The sequence below is a fragment of the Lemur catta genome, chromosome 8 (genome assembly GCF_020740605.2).
Source record: "Lemur catta isolate mLemCat1 chromosome 8, mLemCat1.pri, whole genome shotgun sequence".
In the NCBI taxonomy this organism is placed as follows: Eukaryota; Metazoa; Chordata; class Mammalia; order Primates; family Lemuridae; genus Lemur; species Lemur catta.
Genome location: NC_059135.1, coordinates 26820073 through 26846198, shown reverse-complemented (window position 1 = coordinate 26846198; position 26126 = coordinate 26820073). Strand labels below are relative to the sequence as shown.

At 37.3% G+C, this 26126-nt stretch overlaps 1 protein-coding gene, 1 non-coding gene and 1 pseudogene across 2 annotated transcripts in view; 1 reads left to right on the top strand and 2 right to left on the bottom strand.

Moving 5' to 3' along the window:
- The window catches only part of INO80D (INO80 complex subunit D), a 60616-nt gene that overhangs the window by 31678 nt on the left and 2812 nt on the right, over positions 1 to 26126 (bottom strand). The window contains exons 2-4 of the mRNA XM_045558712.1: positions 10696 to 10788; positions 10344 to 10590; positions 3891 to 4636 (exon numbers count right to left, since the gene is read on the bottom strand). Of these exons, the coding sequence (XP_045414668.1) occupies positions 3891 to 4636; positions 10344 to 10561 (964 nt within the window). The 5' untranslated portion in view covers positions 10562 to 10590; positions 10696 to 10788. The remainder of the gene's footprint in view (positions 1 to 3890; positions 4637 to 10343; positions 10591 to 10695; positions 10789 to 26126) is intronic.
- LOC123644217 lies at positions 14758 to 14861 on the bottom strand. The gene has a single exon (XR_006737039.1). It is a non-coding gene; the product is annotated as a U6 spliceosomal RNA (small nuclear RNA).
- On the top strand, positions 15201 to 15752 carry LOC123643255 (annotated as a pseudogene).

Here is a 26126-nt window from a genome sequence, read left to right as displayed (position 1 = left end):
GTTTGAGGTTGCAATGAGTTATGATGATGCCACTGCACTCCAGCCAGGGCCACAGAGCAAGACTCTGTCTCAAAATAAATAAATAAATAAATAAAGTCTTTAAAAATTTATTAAAAAAATAATTAATAGTTAAATATCTCAGTGATTTTTGAGCCCATGCTGCAGAAAACATCTCAGTTTTAACTTCAAATACAGTAAATATCAATAGATATAACTCATACACAAAAACTCTATCACCATAGAGCTTAATAATATTTAAGTATAAAGGATCCTAAAACCAAAAAATTCAGAAACACTAATCTAAGATATGCAAATTGAAGCAAATTTTCTATATAATTTGCAAAGGCAAAAAACATAATAATAATACCCAGCACTGACAAAGATTTAGAGAAACCATCATTCTCACACACTGTTGAAAGCAGGTAAGCCAACAAAATAATTCTGAAGAAAAATTTGGCAACATATATCAAAAACTTCCCTAAAAAGTGCAGAAGCTTAGAATCAGCAATTCAACTTCTAGCAATCTATTAATATTTGAAGGAAAAATTAAAGATGTGGTAGTAATTATTTTGCTGCAAAACTATACATCTCCAACAGCTTATAATGTATTGACTGAAAAGGCTTAAAGTGGAGATAGAATTCAGCCATGACAAATTATATTGTATATGAACAATTAATAACTTGGAAATTCATTATTATGAAAAATTTTAAAATAGGTTACAAAATGCTATGTGTAGTAAGCAGCTAATTTTATATATCTGAAAAGATATACCATGATATTAAGAAATGGGTATTAATAGGGTTTGGAGTGTTTTATTATTTTTGCTTACCTATATTTTTTAAGTTTTATTAGTTTTTTTAATTACCAAAAGTCATACATAGTTTATTTATTTATTTATTTATTTTATTTTTTTATTTTTTGAGACAGGGTCTCTCTGTGTTGCCCAGGCTAGAGTGAGTGCCGTGGCGTCAGCCTAGCTCACAGCAACCTCAAACTCCTGGGCTTAAGCGATCCTACTGCCTCAGCCTCCCCAGTAGCTGGGACTACAGGCATGCGCCACCATGCCTGGCTAGTTTTTTTTCTATATATATATTTTAGTTGGCCAGATAATTTCTTTCTATTTTTAGTAGAGACGGGGGTCTCACTCTTGCTGAGGCTGGTCTCGAACTCCTGACCTCGAGCGATCCACCCGCCTCGGCCTCCCAGAGTGCTAGGATTACAGGAGTGAGCCACCGCGCCCGGCCGAAAGTCATACATAGTTTAAAAACAGATGAAGGCCGGGCGCGGTGGCTCATGCCTGTAATCCTAGCACTCCGGGAGGCCGAGGCGGGAGGATCACTCGAGGTCAGGAGTTCAAGACCAGCCTGAGCAAGAGCGAGACCCCCGTCTCTACTAAAAATAGAAAGAAATGATTTGGACAGCTAAAAATATACATAGAAAAAAACTAGCCAGGCATGGTGGCACATGCCTATAGTCCCAGCTACTCGGGAGGCTGAGGCAGAAGGATTGCTTGAGCCCAGGAGTTTGAGGTTGCTGTGAGCCAGGAGGACACCACGGCACTCCAGCACGGGCAACAGAGCGAGATTCTGTCTCAAAAAAAAAGACAAAAAAAACCCAGATGAAACAATAAAATGCTATGTAAGAAAAGTGGGCCGGGCACAGTGGCTCACACCTGTAATCCTAACACTCTGGGAGGCCGAGGCAGGAGGATCGCTCAAGGTCAGGAGTTCGAGACCAGCCTGAGCAAGAGTGAGACCCCCGTCTCTACTAAAAAATAGAAAGAAATTATCTAGACAACTAAAAATATATAGAAAAAATTAGCCAGGCATGGTGGCACATGCCTGTAGTCCCAGCAACTTAGGAGGATGAGGCAGGAGGATCACTTGAGCCCAAGAGTTTGAGGTTGCTGTGAGCTAGGCTGATGCCACAGCACTCTAGCCAGGGCAAAAGAGAAAGACTCTGTCTCTAAAAAAAAAAAAAAAGAAAAGAAAAGCTACTACTCTCATTTCCCAAAAAACAATTCCTGTGGAATTCCATTCTCCCTATAGTAGCCAAGATTAACAGCCTGGTAGTGTACATACTTTTACCTGCGTTCACAACAAATAGGCACACATCTATTCATATACTTTCTCAATAGATATACTGATGTCCATTGTTTATTTACTTTGTTCATTTGTTTATTTTTACAAAAATGGGATAATACAAATACCTCTTGATTTTTTTCTACTTCTTAACATACAAGGGGCACAATCTCAGACAAAAGATACAGATTTCACTCACCCTTTTTAATAGCTGCATAATATTTCATAAAACATATATGGACCATAATTTATTCACGTTTTTCTAGCACTTGTTTAGATCACTTGCAGATTTTTAAAGCTGCAATCAATGCTACAATGAACATCCTTGCACACGTACCCTTACATTTTGATATTTTTTATCCATAGGATAGTCCCACAAATGAGCTTAAGTAGTAGATAGTGCTAAATTACTCACCAGCAATGTCTGAGATACTATATCTTCACCAATACTGGATATAAATTTTGCCAATCTGATAATTCATTGTTGTTTTAATTTGCATTTCCTGCCTGCTATAGGGATTAAGGTTTTCACCTGTTTATTGACCATTCATATCTCTTTGTCTTCTATTCATATCTTTGCTTATATTTCTATTGCTGTCATGTCATGTAAATAAGTTTTCCTGAAGAATTATAGCTCACACCACATTCAATAATGAATTCCAACTGAATTCAAGGTTTAAATGATCAAAAACAAAACAAAACAATCAAACTATTAATAGGAAATATAGAATATCTGCGTAAACTTGCATTGGGAAGATTTTTTGAAGCAAAACAGAAAATTCAGAAGTAACAAAGGAAAAATAGGTATTTAACTACATTAAGTTAAAAGTTTTGTTTGCATTTTCTCACTTTATAATCATGAACAGGAATACCTCGGGAACTTTTAAACAGTGAAATTTTTTACAGTCAGCAGATATTGAGAATGCTGTGATTATTTCTACAATAAAACATGTCATGAATTTTATTAGATGTACAGGTACTAAGTTCATACAGGCATACAACCAAACACAAGTGCCTTTTAATATTGCTATTACTACAATAAAAGCTCTGACTAGAATTCTAAATTCCCAACTCCCATTTCTGTATCCTATTCTGCAAGTATTATAATCTCCAGTAGCATATAGTTGGCCGTCTGTATCCATGGCTTCTGCATCCATGGATTCAACCAACCGAAGATCAAAATATTCAAGGAAAAAAAATTGCATCTGTACTAAACATGTACAGACTTTTTCACACCGTTATTCCTTAAACAATACAGTATTACAATTATTTACACAGTATTTACACTATATTAAGCATTATAAGTCATCTGGCGATGCTTAAAGGCAGCAGTCCCCAAACCCCCAGCTATGGACCAGTACTGGTCTGTGGCCTGTTAGGAACTAGGCCGCGCATTACCACCTGTGGTTCCCCTCCCCCATTCTTCACTCCCCCCACCTTCCCCAAACCCTATCCATGGAAAAACTGTCTTCCATGAAACCAGTCCCTGGTGCCAAAAAGGTTGGGGACTGCTGCTTTAAAGTATCCAGGAGGATACATATATATATGTAGGTTATATGCAAATACTGCACCATTTTATATCAGGGGCTTGAACATCTTCCAATTTTGGTATCTGCAGAAAATCCTGGAACCAATCACCACAGATACCAAGGACGACTGTATATATTTTAAGGCAGTCTACCTAAATACAGAATCTTCCACTGCACCACTCTACCCTACACGATGGTTGTTAGGAAAGTGAAGCCCCACACAACAGAACACATTTTACTTTATTATACATATATGATATGATAAAATAGATAACTCACCTAAATGGGGAAACAGATCAGTGTCCAGCTGATGTTTTTGGGTGCACAGTTTCACCAGTCTCTGCAGTCGACTTATACAAGAGAAGTGTGGAGAGAAGGCTGTGGCTTTCATAAGGACCCGGTCAGTCCTGGGCGGGTCCGCGACAGGAGCCCTACTGGATGGCAGGAGGGGCAGCGGCCTCTTGTGAGACAACTGCCTTGCTTGTGCTATAGTGTGTGTGGTGGGTGCCACTCCCTGCATTGGTAGGCTGGTGTTCTGAGGTTGAGGTGACTTGCAGACTGAACCCTGCGGTGGCGCTGGAGGTTTTAAAGAAGTGGATAAAGGTGACAGGTGGGAGTGCTGCTGCGGAGGCTGCGGCTGTGAAGGTGCAGGAGGGGGACTAAAGTGCTCTTGTCGAACTTTTAAAATCTCTGTCTCTCTCTGGCGCTGCCGATTCTGGGCCAATTTGCTCTGCAACTTCTTTCTCACAGTTGCCCCTTTCTTTAGGTCATCGTCTTCCTCGTTGAAAGCAAACGGGTCTTCCAATTCAGTTTCCAGGTAGTGGAGAGGGACCCTTGCCCCAGGTGGAGAGAGGGACATTCCATCCAGTCCGTTGGGCATCTTCAAGGCCACCGTGGGCACCGCCAGGCTAAAGGCCATGGTATCCATCTGGTGCCTGACCTTCACCTCATCTATAGGATCATTCTTTTTCTTCCTCTCTTTTTTCGGGATAAAACCAAGTACCTGCAAGTGGCTGTTGCAGTACCTTTAAAAATGCACACACATGGGAAGATATTTATGATACATATTAAGAAAAGTATAATATAGAACTATGACAAAATGTGAGTCCTAATATATTAAAAACTGCATGACTATAGTAACTCTTGGCATTCATCAATTTAATATGCAACTTCCACTACTTTCAGGCAATCCTCAAAGTCTTTGCAATTATGCTGAGACAGATATGTGAACTGTACATGTGCAAAGGTGGCCAGACAGAAGCAAGTCACTTGCTAGTGAGTGGCCCTGGATAACTGCTGAACTCCTGCTCCTCACATGGCTTTGTTATTCTCTATTCACAGCATACAAAGTAACTCATCAAGAGTCTGAAGGATCACTTAAAATTCTCTTACAGAGGAAAAAACATATGTCCCAATGCCACTCAAGTATTTGGAGATTCACAAAGATCTTATGACATAAGCCTCAAGGATGTCAAGTGTCTACTGTATGCTTTACACACACGGGACGGGGAGGGGGCGAGAGAGGATACAGCATGGAAGGAGAAAGTAAAAGAATAAACTGTTTAGTGGGATCATAGGTGAAATGAGTTTCTCAATAGCCAGATATAAGAAAGTGAATTATCTCCTCTAGTGCCTATCTGCCATAGGTACTAAAATAATTCCCTTCATACAGATAAGGAAATTAAGCTTTACAGAAATTAATTAACTTGCCCAAACCACTTTCCATATGGAAAGTGACAGAGCTAAGACTTGAACTAAAATCAAAGCTCATGAAGACTCTCATTAATCTTCAAAAACAAGCAGGTAACTTTTGGAATGTAAATGCTATTTTTAAAAAACGTACAAAAGGATAAAGTCCTTTTACATAACGAGAAAGAAGAATACATGTTATGCCAATTAACCATACTGAAAATCTGTGGAGGCTTTTAACCAGTAGAGAAGTAGTGTTTTCCAAATTGGTATTCCTCACACAGTTCCACAGTTGTTAATAGTATTCCATGCTTAAATAAATTTGGAAAATCCTGGCTTCAAATTAAACAATGATCCTATTGTTACTGCTGTAAGACTTCTCAAAGTATTTTATAAAGTAATGTGCATTATGAAGTTCAAAGAAGGAAGCGTACCCATTTAGCAGTGTTGCCCAAACTTATTTGAAAATGGAACCTATTTTTATTGTGGCACACAGGTATCGCCACAGAACACAGTCCAGGAAAAGAAGCAATAAAGTAAAAAATGTCAATTCTTAAATTGGGCTACCTCAAAAAACATTTTTTTAATAATCATTAAAAATATAGATTCATATTAATAGCTGGGCACAGTGGCTCACACCAGTAATCCCAGCATCTTGGGAGATCAAGGTGGGAGAATCGCTTGAGGCCAGAAGTTTGAGACCAGGAGTTCAAGACCAGCCTGGGCAACAAAGCAAGACCTCATCTCTACAAATAATTTAAAAAAAGGGCCGGGCGCTGTGGCTCACGCCTGTAATCCTAGCACTCTGGGAGGCCGAGGAGGATGGATCACTCGAGGTCAGGAGTTCGAGACCAGCCTGAGCAACAGCGAGACCCCGTCTCTACTAAAAAAATAGAAAGAAATTATCTGGCCAACTAAAAATATATATAGAAAAAATTAGCCGGGCATGGTGGCACATGCCTGTAGTTCCAGCTACCCGGGAGGCTGAGGCAGTAGGATCGCTGAAGCCCAGGAGTTTGAGGTTGCTGTGAGCTAGGCTGATGCCACTGCACTCCAGCCTGGGCAACAGAGCAAGACCCTGTCTCTTAAAAAACAAAATATAGATATAACAAATAATCAGGATGTATGTGTACATACATACACAAATACACACACACACACACAAAGTGAGAGGGAGACAGACAGTTTTATTGGTTTGTCTGAGAACTAAATCTCAGAGGCACTCTTTTATTTTAAATAGGCCTGTTAAGAAGAAGCTTTCTGGCCAGTAAAGAAACTCTATACCACGTATGTGTATGTGTGCGTGTGCGTGTGCATGTGTGTGTGTAGGCACACATGCCTAGTAGGTTTGAGCTAGGTCCCTGGGTTTAAGGGACCTAAAACAGAATAGATTCATAAAGCCATGGCCAGCAACGAAAGGGATAACTTCACTAACCAAGAAAGCTTCCCCAAAACAGGAAAAATATGTAATAAAGAGTAAATTATTTTTGTTTTCAACTCATTTTTCAAATTAACAAAAAGAATTAGCTTTTTTAAATATAGAGATGGCGGGATAGAGTTTTTTTAAATTTTGAAATCAAACTTCTGTGTCACGTACATGTGGGCAGCCCTGGCTGGTGACCAAGGCCACCATGTGCTCTGTTAGGAAGTACAGCAAAGGCTGATCTGCACATGTGGCCCTCCTTCAAGCCTACCTTACACTAGCCACTGTGTCAGCACTATCACAGATAGTCTGAACTCTTAACAACCCTGCTTCTTCTAAAGGGGAGAATTCTTTGTAACTAGAACAGCTTCCCTAATTTGAACAGCATTTAAAATGAGTAGGCAAATATGAATTTCTAGTCTAAAAGAACAGCTATACAAGGGAGTGACTACTAATGGGTAGAGGGTTTCTTTTGCAAGGATGAAAATGTTCTAAAATTAGATTGCGGTAATGGTTGCACAACCCTGTGCAATAGTAAAAAATACTGAATAGTACACTTTAAACGGATGAATTGTATGGTATGTGAATCATATCTTAATTCAGCTGTTCAAAAAAGAATAAATGATCGGTAAACAAGAAAATTTCTTTGCAAATATATACTACTAAAAATAGGTATAAAATTATGGCAAATGCATTTAAAATATTTATTATATGAAATAACCAATGTAATATAACTACTTGTCTCTAAGAAACCAAGGCTATCATGAGCCTTAGCTTTCCACTGCACAAGTATATAAAAAATGGACTTTATTACTACTTCCACTGAGCATAACACTACTCTAGTTCAAAAAGGTGGGAACCAACAATTTATAATACATGCCAGATTAAGTTAGAAACCAGAAATTAAGAAGATTCCTCTAGCTGACCACCAACCAGATAACTTTATCAATTAAAAGTCCTTGGAATTTGTTTTCTAAAACAACATATAACACTTTCTCAACTCCCTAAGTGTTCAAAGAGTAACTACATTAACAGCAATGTGGCCAGGAGCATTGGCTCACTCCTATAATCCTTGCACTCTGAGAGGCCAAGGCCGGAGGAGAATTGCTAAAGGCCAGGAGTTTCCAGACGGGCCTGAACAAGAGCGAGACCCCATCTTTACAAAAAATAGAAAAGTTAGCCATACATAGTGGAACATGCCTAAACTCCCAGCTATTCAGGAAGCTGAGGCAGAAGGATTGCTTGAGTCCAGGAGTTTGAGGTTGCAGTGAGCTATGATGACACTACTGCACTCTAGCCCAAGTGACAGAGGGAGACACTGTCTAAAAAAAAAACCCTATAATGAAAGCTTATTTGCAAAAGAATATTAATCTTTTCTACCTTATGTCATACAGTATAGTTATAACTATTAATATTTATACACAGGTTTAGACAATTATATTAATTCAATCTAGATTTCCAACACAAGAATATTATCTCCTGATACACACTTTAACCTATTTTCAAACAACTCTACAAAAGAACAGAAATATTGGTAACATTTACATTCATATGGTCACAGATAAATTTTAGAAAAAAACGTATAACTTAGTACTTATTAAGTACAGCTGCTCTTGACATAGAAATAAAGTCCTTCCCTTCTCATCTAGTTCTAAAAAGTGGAAATCACTTCAAAAACAAAGGTGGAGATGCTTCAGACAATTAATGTTCTGGGGAAATTTGGAAGGACTCATACTTCACATTAAGATAATACTTGCTTCAGCTCAACTGAAAAACAACTACCAGGTTGCCAACTGCAACTGTGATAAACTGTATTTAAGATAAAATTATAGAGATATCCTTACAAAGATGCTTGCAGTAAAAAAAAAATGAATCTAACCTCATCAATCTTCAGGTTAAAAAAGGGCAGGGATAAGAAATTATCATTTTCAGTCTATTAAAATCAACTAGACCATAGATCCCTTTCTTACCTGAGATTAAAATTTTATTCCCTGTCTCATTAAGCAGCTGTTTCTAACTTTCAGGTATTGTAATTTGAAGCCTTAAGTGCTTGTTAGAAATTCTAACAGCGTATTCCCAAATCACATTATACTATTCATACTCATTTTGGTGGGATCTCTACCAACACAAATTATTTATTTCACATTAAAAGTATAAAAAGTGGCCAGGCGAGGTGGCTCACGCCTGTAATCCTAGCACTCTGGGAGGCCGAGGTGGGAGGATTGCTTGAGCTCAGGAGTTTGGGACCAGCCTGAGCAAGAGTGAGACTCCGTCTCTACTAAAAATAGAAAAATTAGCCAGGCACCATGGCACGAGCCTGTAGTCCCAGCTACTCAGGAGGCTGAGGCAGGAGGATCGCTTGAGCCCAGGAGTTTGAGGTCGCAGTGAGCTATGATGATGCCACTGCACTCTACCCGGGGTAACAGAGTAAGACTCTGTCTCAAGAAAAAAAAAAAAAAATACTGTAAAAAGTGTTCAACATGGCAGAAAATACATGATTCCTTTTCAACCAATTTACGAAAGTGACATTTGCTTATGTATAGGAACATGGATGGGGTGTGTGTGTGTGTGCGTGTGTGTGAAGATAGAAGCAAAAGGTTCAAATTTTCTATCTAAAGATAACAAGTATCCGAAACTCTTGAAAAACAAGCAGGCATTTCTCTGTAAAGTCACACAATGATCAATATGGTTTCTGGAGAATTGAAAAAAAAGAGACATGAATTAGAAATTATATGTGAAAGATAGTGTGAATTTTCCTAAGAATATGAAAGATGAATAACCAGTATAAGACTCCTTCTTTAAAAATAGCTCCAGGTTTTATTTTTATTTTTTTAAATCAGCAAGGTATAAATTCATCATGATAAAAACCTACCGTTAACATGAAAATAGTTTTCTAAATTATGATAAACATACTCTATTTCGAAAACCTTCTAACAAAAAAGGCAAGATTGTAAAACAACATCAAACACTTCTTAGCAGTCTGGTAGGAAGTAAATCTGAATAATTCAAGTAATATTTTACTTATTTTTCAATTAGTATATATTCTTTACTACCTTCTACACATAGATTAAAAAAAACCCAATATTATTATTTATTACAACACCTAATTAGTTCTTATCATTTCTCTCATTTAGGCAAATGATAAAACTAAGCAGAGAAGTCAGGAACTACTTTATAAGGCCACAAACCAAACCAATCAGTACCAAGACTTCAAGCAGCAATTCTCAGAGGAAAAAATGTTGTTTTTTTTTTTTAGTAATTCCAGAAGTCCATGAAATCAATAAAAAGAATAAAACACTCAAACAGACTTTTCAAATAATTCTCTAAACTTACTACTCAATTTTTTAAAAAATTGTCATCTTTCATCTTTAGAAGTATTGCAAAGTTTACTTAGATTAACCCCAGAACTCAACATTTAAATTTATCACATAGGAAGGAAGGAAGGAAAGAAGGGAAGGAGGGAGGGAATAGAAGGGAAGAGAAGGGAAGAAAAGGGAAGACAGGAAGAAAAGGGAAAAAAGGAAGAAAGGAAGAAAAAAGAAAGAGAGAGAGAAGACAGGACAAGATAAGAAAAGGGAAAATTCCAAGCCTGCTAATTAAATCTCATGATCAGCTCTTACCTGCGATCCTCTGATTTGGGGATGGGGTTGGTGCAGCGTTGGCTGTTATACTTGGCCACATATTCACATTGCTTGAAGGGGGCAGTCTTGTCCTCCAGAACGTGTCTGATACAGAAAGCGTAGCCGTTGAGTCGCCGCTGCTTGCACAGTTTGGGGCTATATGAGCACAAGGGCTTATTGTCAACCTCAGAGAAGTGTATATGTTTCCCTTCATACATCACGTGACTCTATTCCTTGTGAACATCAGCTAAAAGGCCACCACAAAAAAAGAAACCCAAATGTTAAATCAGAGAGTATAAAGCAGAGTTAAGTTGATAATTTCACTGAGGGGCTTCTGGCCCCACAGCCATACCTGATTTTAAATCTTCTGCACCATAGCAATGTTAAGAGAACCCCAAGGATACCACAGTTTGGAATGCTGCAGAATCAAGATGAAGCAGATTGTCTACAAAAATATCAAAAGTCCTAGTTAACAAACAGAAATAAGCAAAGCTAGTTCACCCAGGAAGTAAAATGCTACGATATCACCCTTCTTAATGTGATAGATTCTTCATTATAGTCCAACATCCCAATAATAAAGTTAAATAAGAATATAAGAGGCATTAAAAAATAATAGGTTACCTTACCCTCACCCCCGCCAAACTGAATAACATTTACTCTGGTTAAGTTTTACAAATATCTCAAAGCAGCAGAGCTTTTCCACCCAAATGAATGTCACAGGTGGTAGGTCTTTTTTTTTTTTTTTCCATTACTATTGCTTGTATTTTCAGAACCCAAATCCCTTTACAATGTCAATAGAATAAACTGTAGAACTAAAACTTCTCTCAGAAATTCTGCTTTTTCTGATATGCTGGCAAAATATTTGGCGATTTGTAACAACTGTTTTTATGGAATACAAAATAGAACAAATTTCTGCTTTAAAAAAAAAATGTTATTTTCCCTCTAAAATTCCCCCATACCTATCCCATCCAAACTCTATAAACTCCTTGGGCCCAAAGACCAGTCATCGGACCACACTTCAATCATTCTATTCAGTGCTGTGCACCACACCACGCTTCCAATCACACTAACTAGGATAATAATCATGACTTATGAGTCTTTTGAGATTCAGTAAGAAGACAGAAGGAAGAGTGGGGCGTGGTAGCTCTGGCCTGTAGTCCCAGCTACTTGAGAGGCAAAGGTGGGAGCATTACTTGAGCCCAGGAGTTTGAGGCTGCTATGAGCTATGATCATGCCACTGCACTCCAGCCTGAGCAACCGAGCAGGACCTTGTCTCTAAAATAAAAATAAAGGAAAAGAAAGAAAAAAAGAAAAATGGAAGGAAGAAATTATACAATACTCACCTACTCACTACCTCTCTACACAAAAAAAGGTCCAACAGAGCATTTATATAACACCAGACAGAAACAATCTATTTTGTGAAGTCAGGATATTAGTGAGCTAGTCTCTCCCACACTCCCCCACACTCCTAGTCATTCAGATGGCTGATGGAACAGTTTAGATACCTGCTACTGAAAAAGTCAAGAAATACCCTTTTCTTCACCAGTGAATAACAAAATACATAAATGCTTGAGGTGTTGGAAGACATGGTTGTTCAAATCCAAAATCTGCTGCTTACTGTGTTACCCTGAACAAATCATTTAACCTTTCAGTTAACTCATCTATAAAACAGGGATAATGATAGCAGCCATATTATCATCAGGTTGCTCTAAGGATCAAATGATACAAAGTATGCAATATACTAAGTGTCATGCCTAGTACATGTAAGTACCGGACAAATGGCAGTTATTATTCATAAGTGTTAATTCTTTTAACATATTACTACATTCCACCTATGAGTGATAGGGTAAAGAATTTGTATTCTCCTTGAGAAATACTTCACTTACTGTAGTAGGAAAAACAAAACACCTGAAATACTAGCTTAGTGAATAAAAATCACATTCATTACTAAATAAATCTAATCACACATGAATGTAAAAAACAAGAGCTTTCCCTTTTCACCTTATAAGGATGCAATGAAGAAAAGTTGGACTGAAAATTGAAATTTAGCTGTCCTAAAGGTCTGAATGTTTGGGATAGAAAATATTTCAAAGCAAACCCATGCCATCTTTCATTTTTATACTTGGTTTGCTCTACTCATCCACCTGGCTGAGTATATCTTTCACAGATTAGCTCAAGTAAATCTATATGAACTTCAGAAAAAAAATACCACGGATATAAGTAAAAGAAGTCATTTGCAGAATCAGTTTGATTGCCTTTACAGAAAAAAAGAAGCCTACACATCTATATGTCTGAGAATATCTTATAAATCATGGAAGTCTGTGGGCAGGGATGAACAGATATGAATGGCAATGTTCATTTTTTACCCTGAATATTCTAGGTATGCAAGCGTATCCTCTGCCAATATTGATGATTTCCCCTTTCTAGTTTTTGTTTTTGTCTTTAAGATACAGAGTCTTGCTTGTTGCCCATGCTAGACTGCAGTAATGTGATCACAGCTCACTGTAACCTCAAACTCCTGGGCTCAATCCTGCCTCAGCCTCCCGAGTGGCTGGAACTACAGGTGCAAGTCACCACACCCAGCTCTTTCCAGTTTTTATGCATATTTTCCCCCTAATTGAACTGGCTGGAACTGCTGGAACAATGTTAATAATGGCGACACTGTTACTCTTAAATTTAAATGAGAATTGCTTTGAGTCAACATTAGGAATAAATAAGACATATTTCCTATTATGCTAAAGAAGTTATCAAGTCAGTCATAATTCTTACTTTATTTATTTTACTGTTTTTCATTTTTTTACTCAGAATTAAAGGTTAATGTTACCAAACTCTTTTTCAGTATCTAGGGAGTCATCATTTTTCTCTTTTGTACTTTTTAAAAACAATGGTGGTTAGTATTTCCTGATACTGAACTCTTCTTACATTCCCAGATATAAGAAAAGCAACTTGGTCATTGTGTATTACCCATTTAATGTGATGCTGAATTACTCTTACTAATAGCTGGGATTTTTGTAATTTCAGAATGGTCTAGAATTTTCTTTTTGTGTGTTTTGTCAGATTTGGTATCAATATTTATGTTTCAAAAAATAATTTAGAAAATGTTTCTATTTTTCCATGTTGTTGAACCATGTAAAAAGTGTTTGTTATTTTCTTCCTTAGAAAGTTGTCTGGTTCTAATGGTGCTGTTTTGTGCAATAGCTCAGGTTTTCAAATTTATCTGCATACAATTAAGCAGAGTGACCTCTTACATTTAACTTTCTAAATATCTGTGACTCTTTTTCAAATGCTGCATGTGTTGCTATACATGTGATATTTGTACTTTCTCTTTGTTCCTGATTAGGTTTAATAGGTTTATCTGTTTAATATTTAATACCATCTATAAAATAAAACAAGAAAAACTCTTTGATTTATTAGTACCTCCATTTATCTGTATTCTAATTCATCAACTTCTGCTTTTATCTTCAGTAATAATACTTTCTTTCTCCTTTCTTTCCATTTGTTTTTTCCTACCTCTTGGGTTGAATTCTTTTATTTTCATTCTTTCTTTGCTCAGTAGTTTATTTACATCTATGAATTTTCCTCTGAGTACTACTTTAGCCATATCCCCTAGGTACTAATACACAGAATTTTGATTATTAGTATTTTCTAGTTCATTTGGATTTGATTTTTTAATATTTCCTTTGACCCAAGATTCACTTAATTTTTTCAGATGGTACGGTTTTATATTTTTGTTTTAGTTCTAGTTAAAAAGAAATAGTATAATCTGCATATATCTCTGCCTTTTGGATTTGGCTGATATTTCCTTAGGGCTTAACAGATATTCTTGAAAAGAGTATTCCTTGTTTCCAGGGTATGTTGTTTGTTACACCATATACAATGTTATTTAAATCCCTGTGTCATTACTTATTTTGTCCATCTGCTTTGTCAAAAGCTGGAACAGCTGCATCAAAATCCCCTATGATAATCTAATTTCTGTGTCTGCATATAATCTTTGTTGTTATACATTTTAGTACTGTATTATTTAGTATATGAGATGCATGACTATCAGACTGTCAATCTTTATCTTTAAGAATTCAACTCAGCCAGGCACAGTGGCTCATGCCTGTAATCCCAGCACTTTTGGAGGCCAAGGCAGGAGGATCACTTGAGCCCAGGAGTTCAAGACCAGCCTGGGCACCACAGCAAGATCCCATCTCTACAAAAAATAAAATAATTAGCCCAGTGTGGTGGCAAGGCCTACACTCCTAGGTACTTGGGAGGCTGAGGTGGGAGGACTGCTTGAGCCCAGGAGTCCAAGGTTACAGTGAGTTATGATTGCACCATTGCACTCTACCCTGGGTGACAGAGCGAGACTCTGTCTCTTGAAAAAAAAATTTTAATTCAAGTGATGCATTTTATCTTTTTTTTTAAGTGGAATGCTTTGGAATCCTTCACAAATTTGTGCGTCATCCTTGCACGAGGGCCATGCCAATCTTTGTATCATTCCTATTTTAGTATATGTGCCACCCAAGACAGCACCATTTTGTCTTGAATTCAGTCTTATCTGACACAAATATTTGGTTTGAATTTGTCAATTAAGTCTCTGCCCACACTTTTGCTCTCAACTTTTCTGTATTTTAGACCATGGGTCAGCAAACTATTCCTTATAAGACAAACATGACCCGCTGCCAGTTTTTGTAAATAATGTTTTATTGGAACACAGCCATGCTCATTCATTTACATACTGTCCATGGCTGCTTTTGTGCTATTACAGAAGAGTTTAGTAGTTGCAACAGAGACTGTATGGCCGCAAAGCCTAAAATACTTACTAAAATATTATTTGCTCTCCCTCTATGCAGCCTGCAGTGATCTGTGAAAATGGTTCGTTATTCACTTGACCCAGAAAGCCCTACAAAATCATGTAAATCAAGAGATTTAAATCTTTGTATTCACTTTAAGAACACCTGTGAAACTGCCCAGGCCATCCAAGGTATGCATGTACAAAAAAACCCACCAAGTATCTGAAAGATGTCACTTTACACAATCTGTACCATTCCAATGTTATAATGGTGGAATTGGTAGGTGTGTCCAGGCCAAAGAATGGGGCTGGACACAGGGCTGGTGGCCCAAAAACAGTGCTGAATTTTTGCTGCATGTGCTTAGAAATGCAGAGAGTAATGCTAAACGTGAGGGTTTAGATGTATTATACATTCTCCGGTCACTGTGTATATCCAGATGAAGGAAGCACCCAAGATGCACTACCGTTCTTACAGAGCTCATGGTCAGCTTAACCCATACATGAATTCCCCCTGCCACACTGAGATGATCCTTACTCAAAAGGAACAAATTGTTCCAAAACCAGAAGAGGAGGCTACACAGAAGAAATCCCAGAAGAAACTGAAGAAACAAAAACTTACGGCCCAAGAATAGATTCAGCATAAAATAAATGCAAAAAAAGTAAAAAATATACATATTATTTGCTGATCCTTTTTTTCGATGCACCTCTTACTGGGTTTGACTTTTTGCTCCAATCTTAGTCATATTTTTAAATAAATAAGTTTATCCAATTTATAATTTTACATTTGTTTCTCATAGATATTTCATTTTAAATTCTCTTATTCCTTGCATTGTTTTAATTCGATCTTCTTATTACACACTTCACTATGTAATAACATAAAAACAACATGGGTTTGAACTGTGCAGGTCTACTTATCCATGGATTTTCTTTCACCTCTGCTACTCCTGAGACAGCAAGACCAAAGCTCTCCTCTTTTTCCTCTTCCTCAGCCTACTTAACAGGAAGATGAGGATGAAGACCTTTAAGATGATTCACTTCCAGTTAATGAATAATAAATATATCTTCTCTTCCTTATGATTTTCTTACAACATTTTCTTTTCTCTAGCTTACTTTATTATAAGAATACAGTATATGATACATATAACATGCAAAATATGTGTTAACTGTTTATGTTATCAGTAAGGCTTCTAGTCAACTATTAGTAGTTAAGTTTTGGGGGAGCTGAAAATTAGATACAGATTTTCAACCACATAGATAGTTGACACCCCTAACCCTCACATTGTTCAAGGGTCAATTGTAGTCTGTTTTCTTGGAAGATTTATACTCTCTCTCCTTTAGGTAACATTTCTTTATTCCATACTAAGAAAACTAGTACACTTAGCATCATAGCAATCAATCCCATCACGAATGAGAAAAATTTCCACACTTGTAACTACCTACCTGTCCTCAGATCTCAGTGTTTTTTCCCTTATGATGTTGTTTTTATATTGCCATAGTTTAAAAGATTTTTTTTTCATTGTGCATAGGCTTCCTGCCTGGTTCATGTTTTTTTTGTTTTTTTTTTTAAAGATTTTAACTTTAGTTCTACATTTAAATTTATTCAATGCGATTCTTTAATCCTTTTAACTTATAAACTATTGAATCAAAAGATGAATGGAAAACTATAACATAGTCTCCTCTCCTTTCCATCCCCCTAGGAACTTATTTATGGCAACTGTAACCCATGATTTTTCTGTCTGAAAATATAAGTCAATTGGTATTACACTTAACTATAGCTTGCCTGGACATAAAATTCTTGGGTCGTGTATTTTTTACCTACTGATATAGTGTATATTGTTTATATTTCATGTTGGAAAAGCCTGAGGCTAATCTCTTGACTTTATAGGGGACTTGCTTTTTGCATTTTGATCTAACTATCAGTCTTTATATTTAAAGATTAGAAACTGCTCTAGAATTTTAAATCTTTTATCCTGGGAAATTCTTCCTTAATGTCTTGAAAATGTTTTTCTGCTTCATTTATTTTGCTGCCATCTTCAGGGGGTATTGATTATTGGTATGCTAGATTTACTGTATTCCTTATCTGTCACTATCTCTCTACTCTTCCTTAATTTTTATCCCCCCCCCCCTTTTTTTTAAGAGATAGGGTCTCACTCTGTCGCCTAGGCTGGAGTGTAGTGGCGCAATCATAGTGCCACTGCCCTTCATATTTCACATAGCTCAGTGTAGCCTCAAACTCCTGGGCTCAATCAATCCTCCCACCTCAGCCTTCCGAGTTTCTGGGATTACAGGCATGAGCCATCACCCCTAGCTGTTTTTTCGATTTTGGATTGCTCAAATTTCTCAAGCTTGCCTCCATTATCCCCAGCTATAGTGTGTATTTGCTGCTTTGAAAGTGACCCTCATTTCTATAATGACGGCATTTTTCTCTTTTATTTTATACCCTGGTTCCATCAGCTCACTCTGATTTCCTTTTGTTATCTTATCATTTATTTCTTCAGCTTTTGTATCTCATTTTTAAACTCCTGTTCCAAAGGAACTGTCTCACCCCCAGTCCGCCCTCACCTCCCGGCATAGAGAATTATTTGTTCACTTTTCCCTTGAGGCTTGACTCCACGCTGGACTAGTTTCCCTAAATCACAGGGGCCCACATGACATAGATTTTGAGGGGATGATAATTTAGGCTTTATTTCTCTTCAGTTGACCAAGACGAGGAGCTGTAAGGCTGCTTGCTGTCAGTTTCTCTACTCTGAAATCCTTGCAAAAATGGCAAGACTGCACAGATTGCAATTCAAGCCCCACCTCTCCTGCCACTCAGAGAGCCAACATACATACCCAACTGTGCCTATCCAAGCCTAAGGGTTATTGACTTGGTCCTCAGGGTGCATCTTGGGAGAAAGCTGCTTTTTCTCTCACTTTGCCTGATTCTATAGGGGAAATCATCCTCTCTTTGGCACCCTCTCTTGCCCTGGTACAATTTTCATTGCACTCAATAACGTTAATTCTTATATTCTGATTACAAGGTTATAGTAGCTACCAAAGATTGAGTTTCTTTTCTGTTTCTCATTCTTCTTATTTTTTTAGTTGGTTCAAAGAAGGAGGAACAGAGATGTCAGTACTCTGCCATTATTAACCAGAAGTATCTTTTAAAGTTTTGCACAGTAAATTATTTCATAATAAATCAAACCCATAAAACATATTTACTATCCAATTTTTTACAACATATTACTTTTGTAATTACTACTTTTTTATTTTAAAGAATCAACAAGCTATTAAAGAAGTTGCTAAACTTGATTTAATTCCTTTCATCATTTCAAATTCACGTGATTCTAGCTTTGATGGCAAGTATGTACTTATGAAAAGTCCATCATTTTCCTAGCAGCTGTGCAAGATATAATAATAGTAAGAGACATAATCTACGAAGTGAGATGCATTCAAAAGAAAGAAAGTGAATAACTGGGGGACCTAACTCTCGACCACCTCAGGGTTCTTTCTAGGGGTTCCTTGCCAAGCCTAAGGGCAGGCTGCTCCGTCTCCCCAGAGCAATGGACCCCTTCCCTCCTGATTTTCTACCTAGTGCCCACCCCTTCCTTTGGCCAGCCCTAGTTTAATCCTTTAGAATTCAGTTTAGTTGTCCCCACATGCAGCCTCCTAAAGGCTGAGTTTACATGCTCCTGTCCATGTACTTCCATGTTTGCGCACTCATCACACTCTACTTTAAATAGCCCATTCTGTTGTCTTCCCTCCTAGAAAATAAGCTCCCAGAAGGACAAACAATTTTCTGAGCATCACTATATCCCAGGGCCTTGCACAGTGCCCAGAAGTTAGCTGGTGCTCAGTAAGTGCATGCTGATACATAAACAGATTCTGTTAATTCCAGATTGTCTACCCATAGGTTACTACATACATGAATCCACTGATCATTAAATAATTTTTAAAATCACCAAATTGGTACTTCAGATAGTCCACACAATCATTTCTGATCGCCACAGTCATATACCAAAAGAAAGTTAATATAATTTAGAAGCTTTAAAATTTCTGAATATTCCAGTACATCTGATGAAACAACATCAAATATTTCATCAAACAGATGTCATATAATTTGCTACCCAATATTTATTTAGCAATATTTAAATAAAAGAATTCCTACTTGGGAGGCTGAGGTGGGAGGATTGCTCTTTCAGCATTTATTCACAATGTGCCAAAGCTCTTACTAATCACCTCTACTTCTATGCCGTTACAAAAACATGTTAAGGTCCAGGCACCTGTAATCCTAGCACTCTGGGAGGCTGAGGTGGGAGGATTGCTTGAGCTGAGGAGTTCAAGACCAGCCTGAGCAAGAGTGAGTGAGACCCTGTCTCTACTAAAAATAGAAAACTTAGCCAGGTGTGGTGGCACATGTCTGTAGTCTCAGCTACCCAGGAGACTGAGGCAGGAGGATCGCTTGAGCCCAGGAGTTTGAGGCCACAGTGAGCTATGATGTCGCCACTGTACTCTAGCCAGAGTGAGACTCTGTCTCAAAAAAAAAAAAAAAAAAAAAAAAAGTGTTTAGTTTCAATATCTAATAAACAATTTCTCTTCAACCTTAAATTTTTTACATCTACCTGCAATTAATTTTTCTTCCCATTTCATCTTTTAACTTTTTTTTTTTTGCGACAAAGTTAAAGTGCAGTGTCGACATCACAGCTCACTGCAACCTCCAGATCCTGGGTTCAAGTGACCCTCCTGCCTCAGCCTTCCGAGTAGTAGGTAGGACTATAGGTAGGTACCATCATGCCCCATTAATTTTTCTTTCTTTCTTTTTTTTTTTAGAGAGGGGGTCTCACTATGTTGCCCAGGTTGGTCTCAAACTCCTGGCCTCAAGCAGTCTTCTTGCCTCAGCCTCCCAAAGTGCTGGGATTATAGGCGTGAACCACTGTACCCACTGCCTTTAATATTTTTAAAGTTCTATTAAAAGATAACTTTATATTATTCTTTGCATCTTCCTTTTGAACACACTATTTTCAAATCCCTCTTTTAAAAGCTCAATTTAATCTTTATACTTATATTTTTAATGCTCTCACATATTCAGACTCACTTTATATACCATAAAAGAAAGAATAATAGAGGGAAATGGTCTCCTGCTTTGAAATCTTTCTTATTTTTTTTATTTATTTGTTTTGAGACAGGCTCTTTTTATATTGCCCGGGCTGGTCTCGAACTCTCTGGGTTTAAGTGATTCTTCTGCTTCAGCCTCCTGAGTAGCTGGGATTGCAGGCACATGCCACAGTGCCCCAAATTGATTATTGTTTTAATATCAAAATCACTTTGTCTATAAACCAGAAACACCTATTCGTCTGGTCTTCTCTATATTAATAGGCTTTTTCCTTTTTAAATAAAGAAGAAATCATGACAAAACCACAAAGCCAGTTCTCAGGGGAAAAAAGCCCATTTTTTTTTTTTTTCATTCTTTACCTTTAGACTTCCACAACTGGAGTCCTCTACCCTTACTTCACAAAAGCTGAGGTTCACCTCACCTTCATTCTTTGGCATAAAGTGCAAGATATAAAGAAGAAAGGAAACATATAATATTATATACTATATAAAGTTCACATAATCTTAATCAGCTGTCTTTTAGACTCTAATATTTAGATACTATCACATTTTCTAATCCATGGAAACAAAAAGCTGAAACTAAGCTGTACCTTTTAACACATGATGAATATCACTTAAAAAAGGAAGAGAAAAGGCCGGGCGCGGTGGCTCACGCCTGTAATCCTAGCACTCTGGGAGGCCGAGGCAGGTGGATCGCTTGAGGTCAGGAGCCTGAGCAACAGCGAGACCCCGTCTCTACTAAAAATAGAAAGAAATTATCTGGCCAACTAAAATATATAGAGAAAAAAAAAAATTAGCCGGGCATGGTGGCACATGCCTGTAGTCCCAGCTACTCGGGAGGCTGAGGCAGGAGGATCGTTTAAGCCCAGGAGTTTGAGGTTGCTGTCAGCTAGGCTGACGCCGAGGCACTCACTCTAGCCCGGGCAACAAAGCAAGACTCTGTCTCAAAAAAAAAAAAAAAAAGGGAAGAGAAAAGCTTAGCCAGACTAAATTTATTAACAGCCCTAGCAGCTATCACCTTCAGCTGTGGAGACAACTTGCTTAGAATATAAACAGATCTATGCTCCCTTAAAGGAGAGAATGCAGGTAATTAAGCACTTCAGAGCAGCAGCAGAACATACGCTCTTATTTAATTATTACCAGAAAGCAGAAATAACTATTACTGAGAATAGACAATATTCAAATCTCACAGAAAGAATAACTCAACAGCAAACATATCCATACACTGGAACTCAAGAGTAGGAAATATGCTTAGGTCTTTAAAAAAAAAATTCTCCTTGACATTATACACTAAGTTTAATTGGAAAATAAAACAATTCATTTCCATAGTTTCTTTATTCTTGCACATACAAAAGAATTAGCAAGGAGAAAAGGAAGATAAGCTTTTCACAAAAGCAGCCAAAGGTCCTTTCAGTCTTCCAATGGTAACCACAAAACAATCTGACAAAAATATGAACATTACTCTCTTAGGGACTCCCAGTGTATTGCCTCCATGTGGAATCTCTGTCATTACTGTTCTTTTGATTCTCCACTTTCAGAAGCATGTTCATTTCACTGCCACACCATTTTCCCCTAATTGCCACCTGTAATTTTATATCCTACCACTTCTAAAGAGTCTTGACCTACAACATACCTTACAATTTTAAAACTACAATAAACCTACTAAATTCTCAGAATGTTAGTTTCCTAATATACTTAATGCAAATGAAAAGAATATTTACTTATCCCAAGAGTAGCTACTGTTAAAATCATATTTAGAGTCTCATACCTTAAAGTCTTAAAAATGTTTTTCTGAATACCTACAATGTGTAGTGAATTTAAAAAAATGTTTTTCCTCCATGTTAAGTCTTTTTTAAATGAGTTTTAATTCAGCTTGATGGAGTCCAAAAATATAGTAAGATACTAAACAGATGACTATATTGATTTTAAAAACCTAACATCCACATATCAATGTAAAAAGTAGTAAAATTAGACTGAGAAATGATGAAAATATACCAACTGACGTGACTGGAAGGAAAAGAATCCAAAAACTTATCATCCAAAAATATTATATAAACAATATTCATTATAATTAAATTTCAAACTAGACTATTTTAAAATGCTTATTGAGTGCCTATTATGTGCCAAATACTGTGCTCAAACATCACTGTACAAGTTTGTTATTAATTTAAATGGCCTTTACACTAGTTCCTTACAGATTTATTAGAAAGGTAAGGATAGTTTATGAAGCAACAGAGGTTACTCATTGGCTCTGGTAGGTATCAGAGATGGGGCTCAAATCTGGTTCCTCTAATTACTATGTGTATGACCTTGGGCAAGTTATTCTGCTTCAGTTTTCTCATCTGCAAAGGGAAGATTATAATTGTATGTATTAATACCTCATTGAGTTGCTTAGGAGAATTAAACTAGGTATTTCATGAACTGTGCTTAGCATGGTACCCACAGCACATAGTAATCACTTAATGTTAACTACTAATAGAAACAGTAAGTAGTAGCTTATTAGTATTATCATTTTAATCTAGAATCTGTAGGTCTAAAATGCACTTTCCAGCTGCTAGTGGTTTTCTGAATGATACAGTGTAATTCTCCATTAATTCAGGTCCTCCCACCCTCTTGTGGGCACGGTTACAGAATCTACTGAGAATTGTTTCCTATAATCCATATTAAAAGTCTAATATCAAAAATATTTTCTACATTCTATAAAGCACTTACATACTGATGTTATGATGTAAAATGCTAGAAGAATGAGCAGTGTTTGACTTTTTTGGTTACAGCATTTATTAGCTCCAGTTAATAATGCTTCACAACAAATGTTTTCTGAGTTCCTATCCATGTCACAGTCACTCTTTACTGTTACAGAACCTCTATAGTCATGTACCACCTCACTCAGCTAATTTTTAATTTTTTTTTTTTAGAAATGGGGTCTCAATATATTGCCCAGGCTGGTCTGGAACTCCTGGCTTCAAGTGATCCTCCCATCTCAGCCTCCCAAAGCCCCAGAATTACAGACGTGAGCCACCGTGTCTGACCTAAACTTTGAAACATACAAGAATGTATAACCCTGACCAAGTTATTTTATAAATCTGTTTCCTCAATTATGAAAAAGCAGTGATAAAGCCACACACATAGACACAAAAAGTATGAGTCAAAACATTTCTACAGGTTTTTATCAGAATTTTTACTCTATATCTGCCCCAAGATTAGATTACCCCAGGTTTCAATCCAAATGTACAAAATTGTGAATGTGCACAAATGTATTTTTCTGGAGATGAGTCCAAGACTAAGAACCACTGACTAAACCAAACTTACCTACTTCTACCATTGCAGCTGCCATCTATAAGAGGATGATTCCTACACCTACATCTGGTCAACCTATGCAGCCCACCTTACCTCCTTAACCTGCCTGTGATGCCTTAAACCCTTTTCAGTCTCCTCAGTAGCTGCCTCATTGGTCTAATTCCAATCTTGCCCTCCTTTATTCCATTTAATAACAACACAACTCAAACTCCCCAAATCCCTATCTAGCCAAGTCTTCAGGGTCTGCTTATAAACTCAAAAGAAATCCAAACGCCTTACCCTAACACAGAAACTCCTCACAACCTGGCCAGGTCGACCTTTCCCTCCCTCATTATTTATTCCCCAACACTAGGGCCGGACAGAACCACAATTTGCAACACAGGATACTCTTTTGTCCCAAGGCATTTACTCATACTTGAAAGTCCCACCTCCTGGAATGCCTGACTCCTCCCATTTGCTTAGGGCAGGAACCTCCTCAGCAAAGCCCTCACTTTAAAGCCTGCCCTTAGGCCAGAATAGAAAAATAGGTTTCCTTCCTCCAGGCTCACCTACCCCTTAACATTCAATGTGGTAAATATCAGCATATTTTTCTTCTCTAATAAAATGAAAACTCCTCAAGGGCAGAGTGTGTCTTTGCAGTACAAGGCTCAGAGCTACCACAAAGAAGCTAATCTGTTAAATGAATGAACCAGCAGCACTGGCTACAGCAACTCCTACCATCGCCTCAGGTAAACATCCCCTTTCTCCCAAAGTGAGCCTATCAAGGCCACAAACTACTCAGCTCCTACAAAACCATACAACACCACGTGTGTGGGCACTTACAGATTAGTTTCAAAAGCTTAAAGGGAGGGACTCGGTAAAACAAACCCACCTCCTCCTCTCCCCACTGGTGGGTGTACTTATCACTCCTTTACGTTTGCCAACTCACAGAATTCAACAGATACTAGACTAATGGGAAGCTGCTGAAACTTTGGATGTACTGCACAATTTTTTACTAGCCCAAAAATACCTGCCACATGAAAGTAATTAAAACAGTCTATCTGTACTCAAATACTTATTAATATTATCAATACAAAGTTAAGAACTCATTAAAAATTCACATCAAGAATATTAAAAATCTTTAGAGGAAAATATTATATAAAGGTTATGTACCAGGAAGCACTCTAAAGGCTTTATGTGTACTTCTTCATTTAATCTTCATAGCAACCCTATGAAATAGGTACTATTATTACCCCCTTTCACAGATGAAGAAAGCTGAGACTTAACGAGATGATTTAATTTTAATTGTCCAAGGTCACATAGCTAGGATTCAAGGCCAGTTTGATTCCAGAGCCCAAGCTTTTAACCAATACAAAACTACACATGTAACTACTGTTACATGGAAGAACCTAAGCTTAGATTTATGCTGTACACACTCTCTCTCTCTCTCAAAAAAAGAGAAAGGCAACACACTGAAATGTTAACAATGGTTATCTCCTAAATGGGATGAATAGGTCTACTCTCCAAATATAGTATGAGCATGTATTACTTTTAGTTAGAATAAAAGCAAACAAATAAGAAATGGTATTTAGATGGTGCTACTAGGAAGGTAAGGTAGGCTAGTGAAACCAACCTTTGAAGAGTACCTACCATAGGCCAAGCACATGGCTATCTCACCTAATCCTTACGTCAAATAATTTTATTCCCATTTTCAGTTAAAGAAACCAAAAGATTAAGTAACCCGCTCCGTGGGAGGGCTGGGATCAGAACCCAAAGCCCAGTCCAAATGTGTCTAACTACATGATGCCATGCTGCAAATAAAATTTCACCAAAAACTGGTCTTCAAAACAAATCACATTCTATGAAAGAATCAGAACCAAGTAGTCTATCACCTTAAGTGCAAGGAAAGAAGAGAGGAGGCCTAAGTTTTTAACTTGAAAATCTCCCCAAGTGTCTCAAAATAGTCAGGACCATTGTCAAAAATCAGCCATTAGAGTCAGAGCCTCTGGGACAAACCTACACCTTGGAGTAAGGAGACTCTACTGCTGTTTGTTTTGCTTAGCACAGAGTTGCATAAGTTAAATGGACTTAGGTGTGACTCTGATGTATATACAGTGGAGTATCTGCTTTGGGGACAGTTTACCGCCCCCAAGTCTCACCAATTCATCTACTGTTTTACAAGTTACTAGGTATTGGGGGGAGGGAGATGTTACATGTCTGAGAATATTGCTCTCTTACTGTATTCAGATATAAATGACCTTCCATTAGCCATACCAATGTTCCAAACATGGATACTGTGAGCTGCTAACCCCGGGGGAACATTTCAGGTATGACTGGATCAGCATTTCTTTGAAATGACATTTTGTATTTTGGGTGCTCTGACTTAGAAATTTAATTCCACCTAACCTAAAATTTTCATTTCTCTAAAAATAGCAGCAACATGATTTGAGAAAAATAGCTGGAATGGGAGTATACAAATTTCCTTATAAAATCTTTCAGAGGAAAGAAAACTTGAGTATTTCAGACTAATAAATTAAAATCAACATTTACTTTTAAAACCAAACATTTAATAGTAAAAAAGTATATTCCCTTAGCAATTTAAAATTAATTCAATATTTGCCCTGAAAGTCTTTTATTAG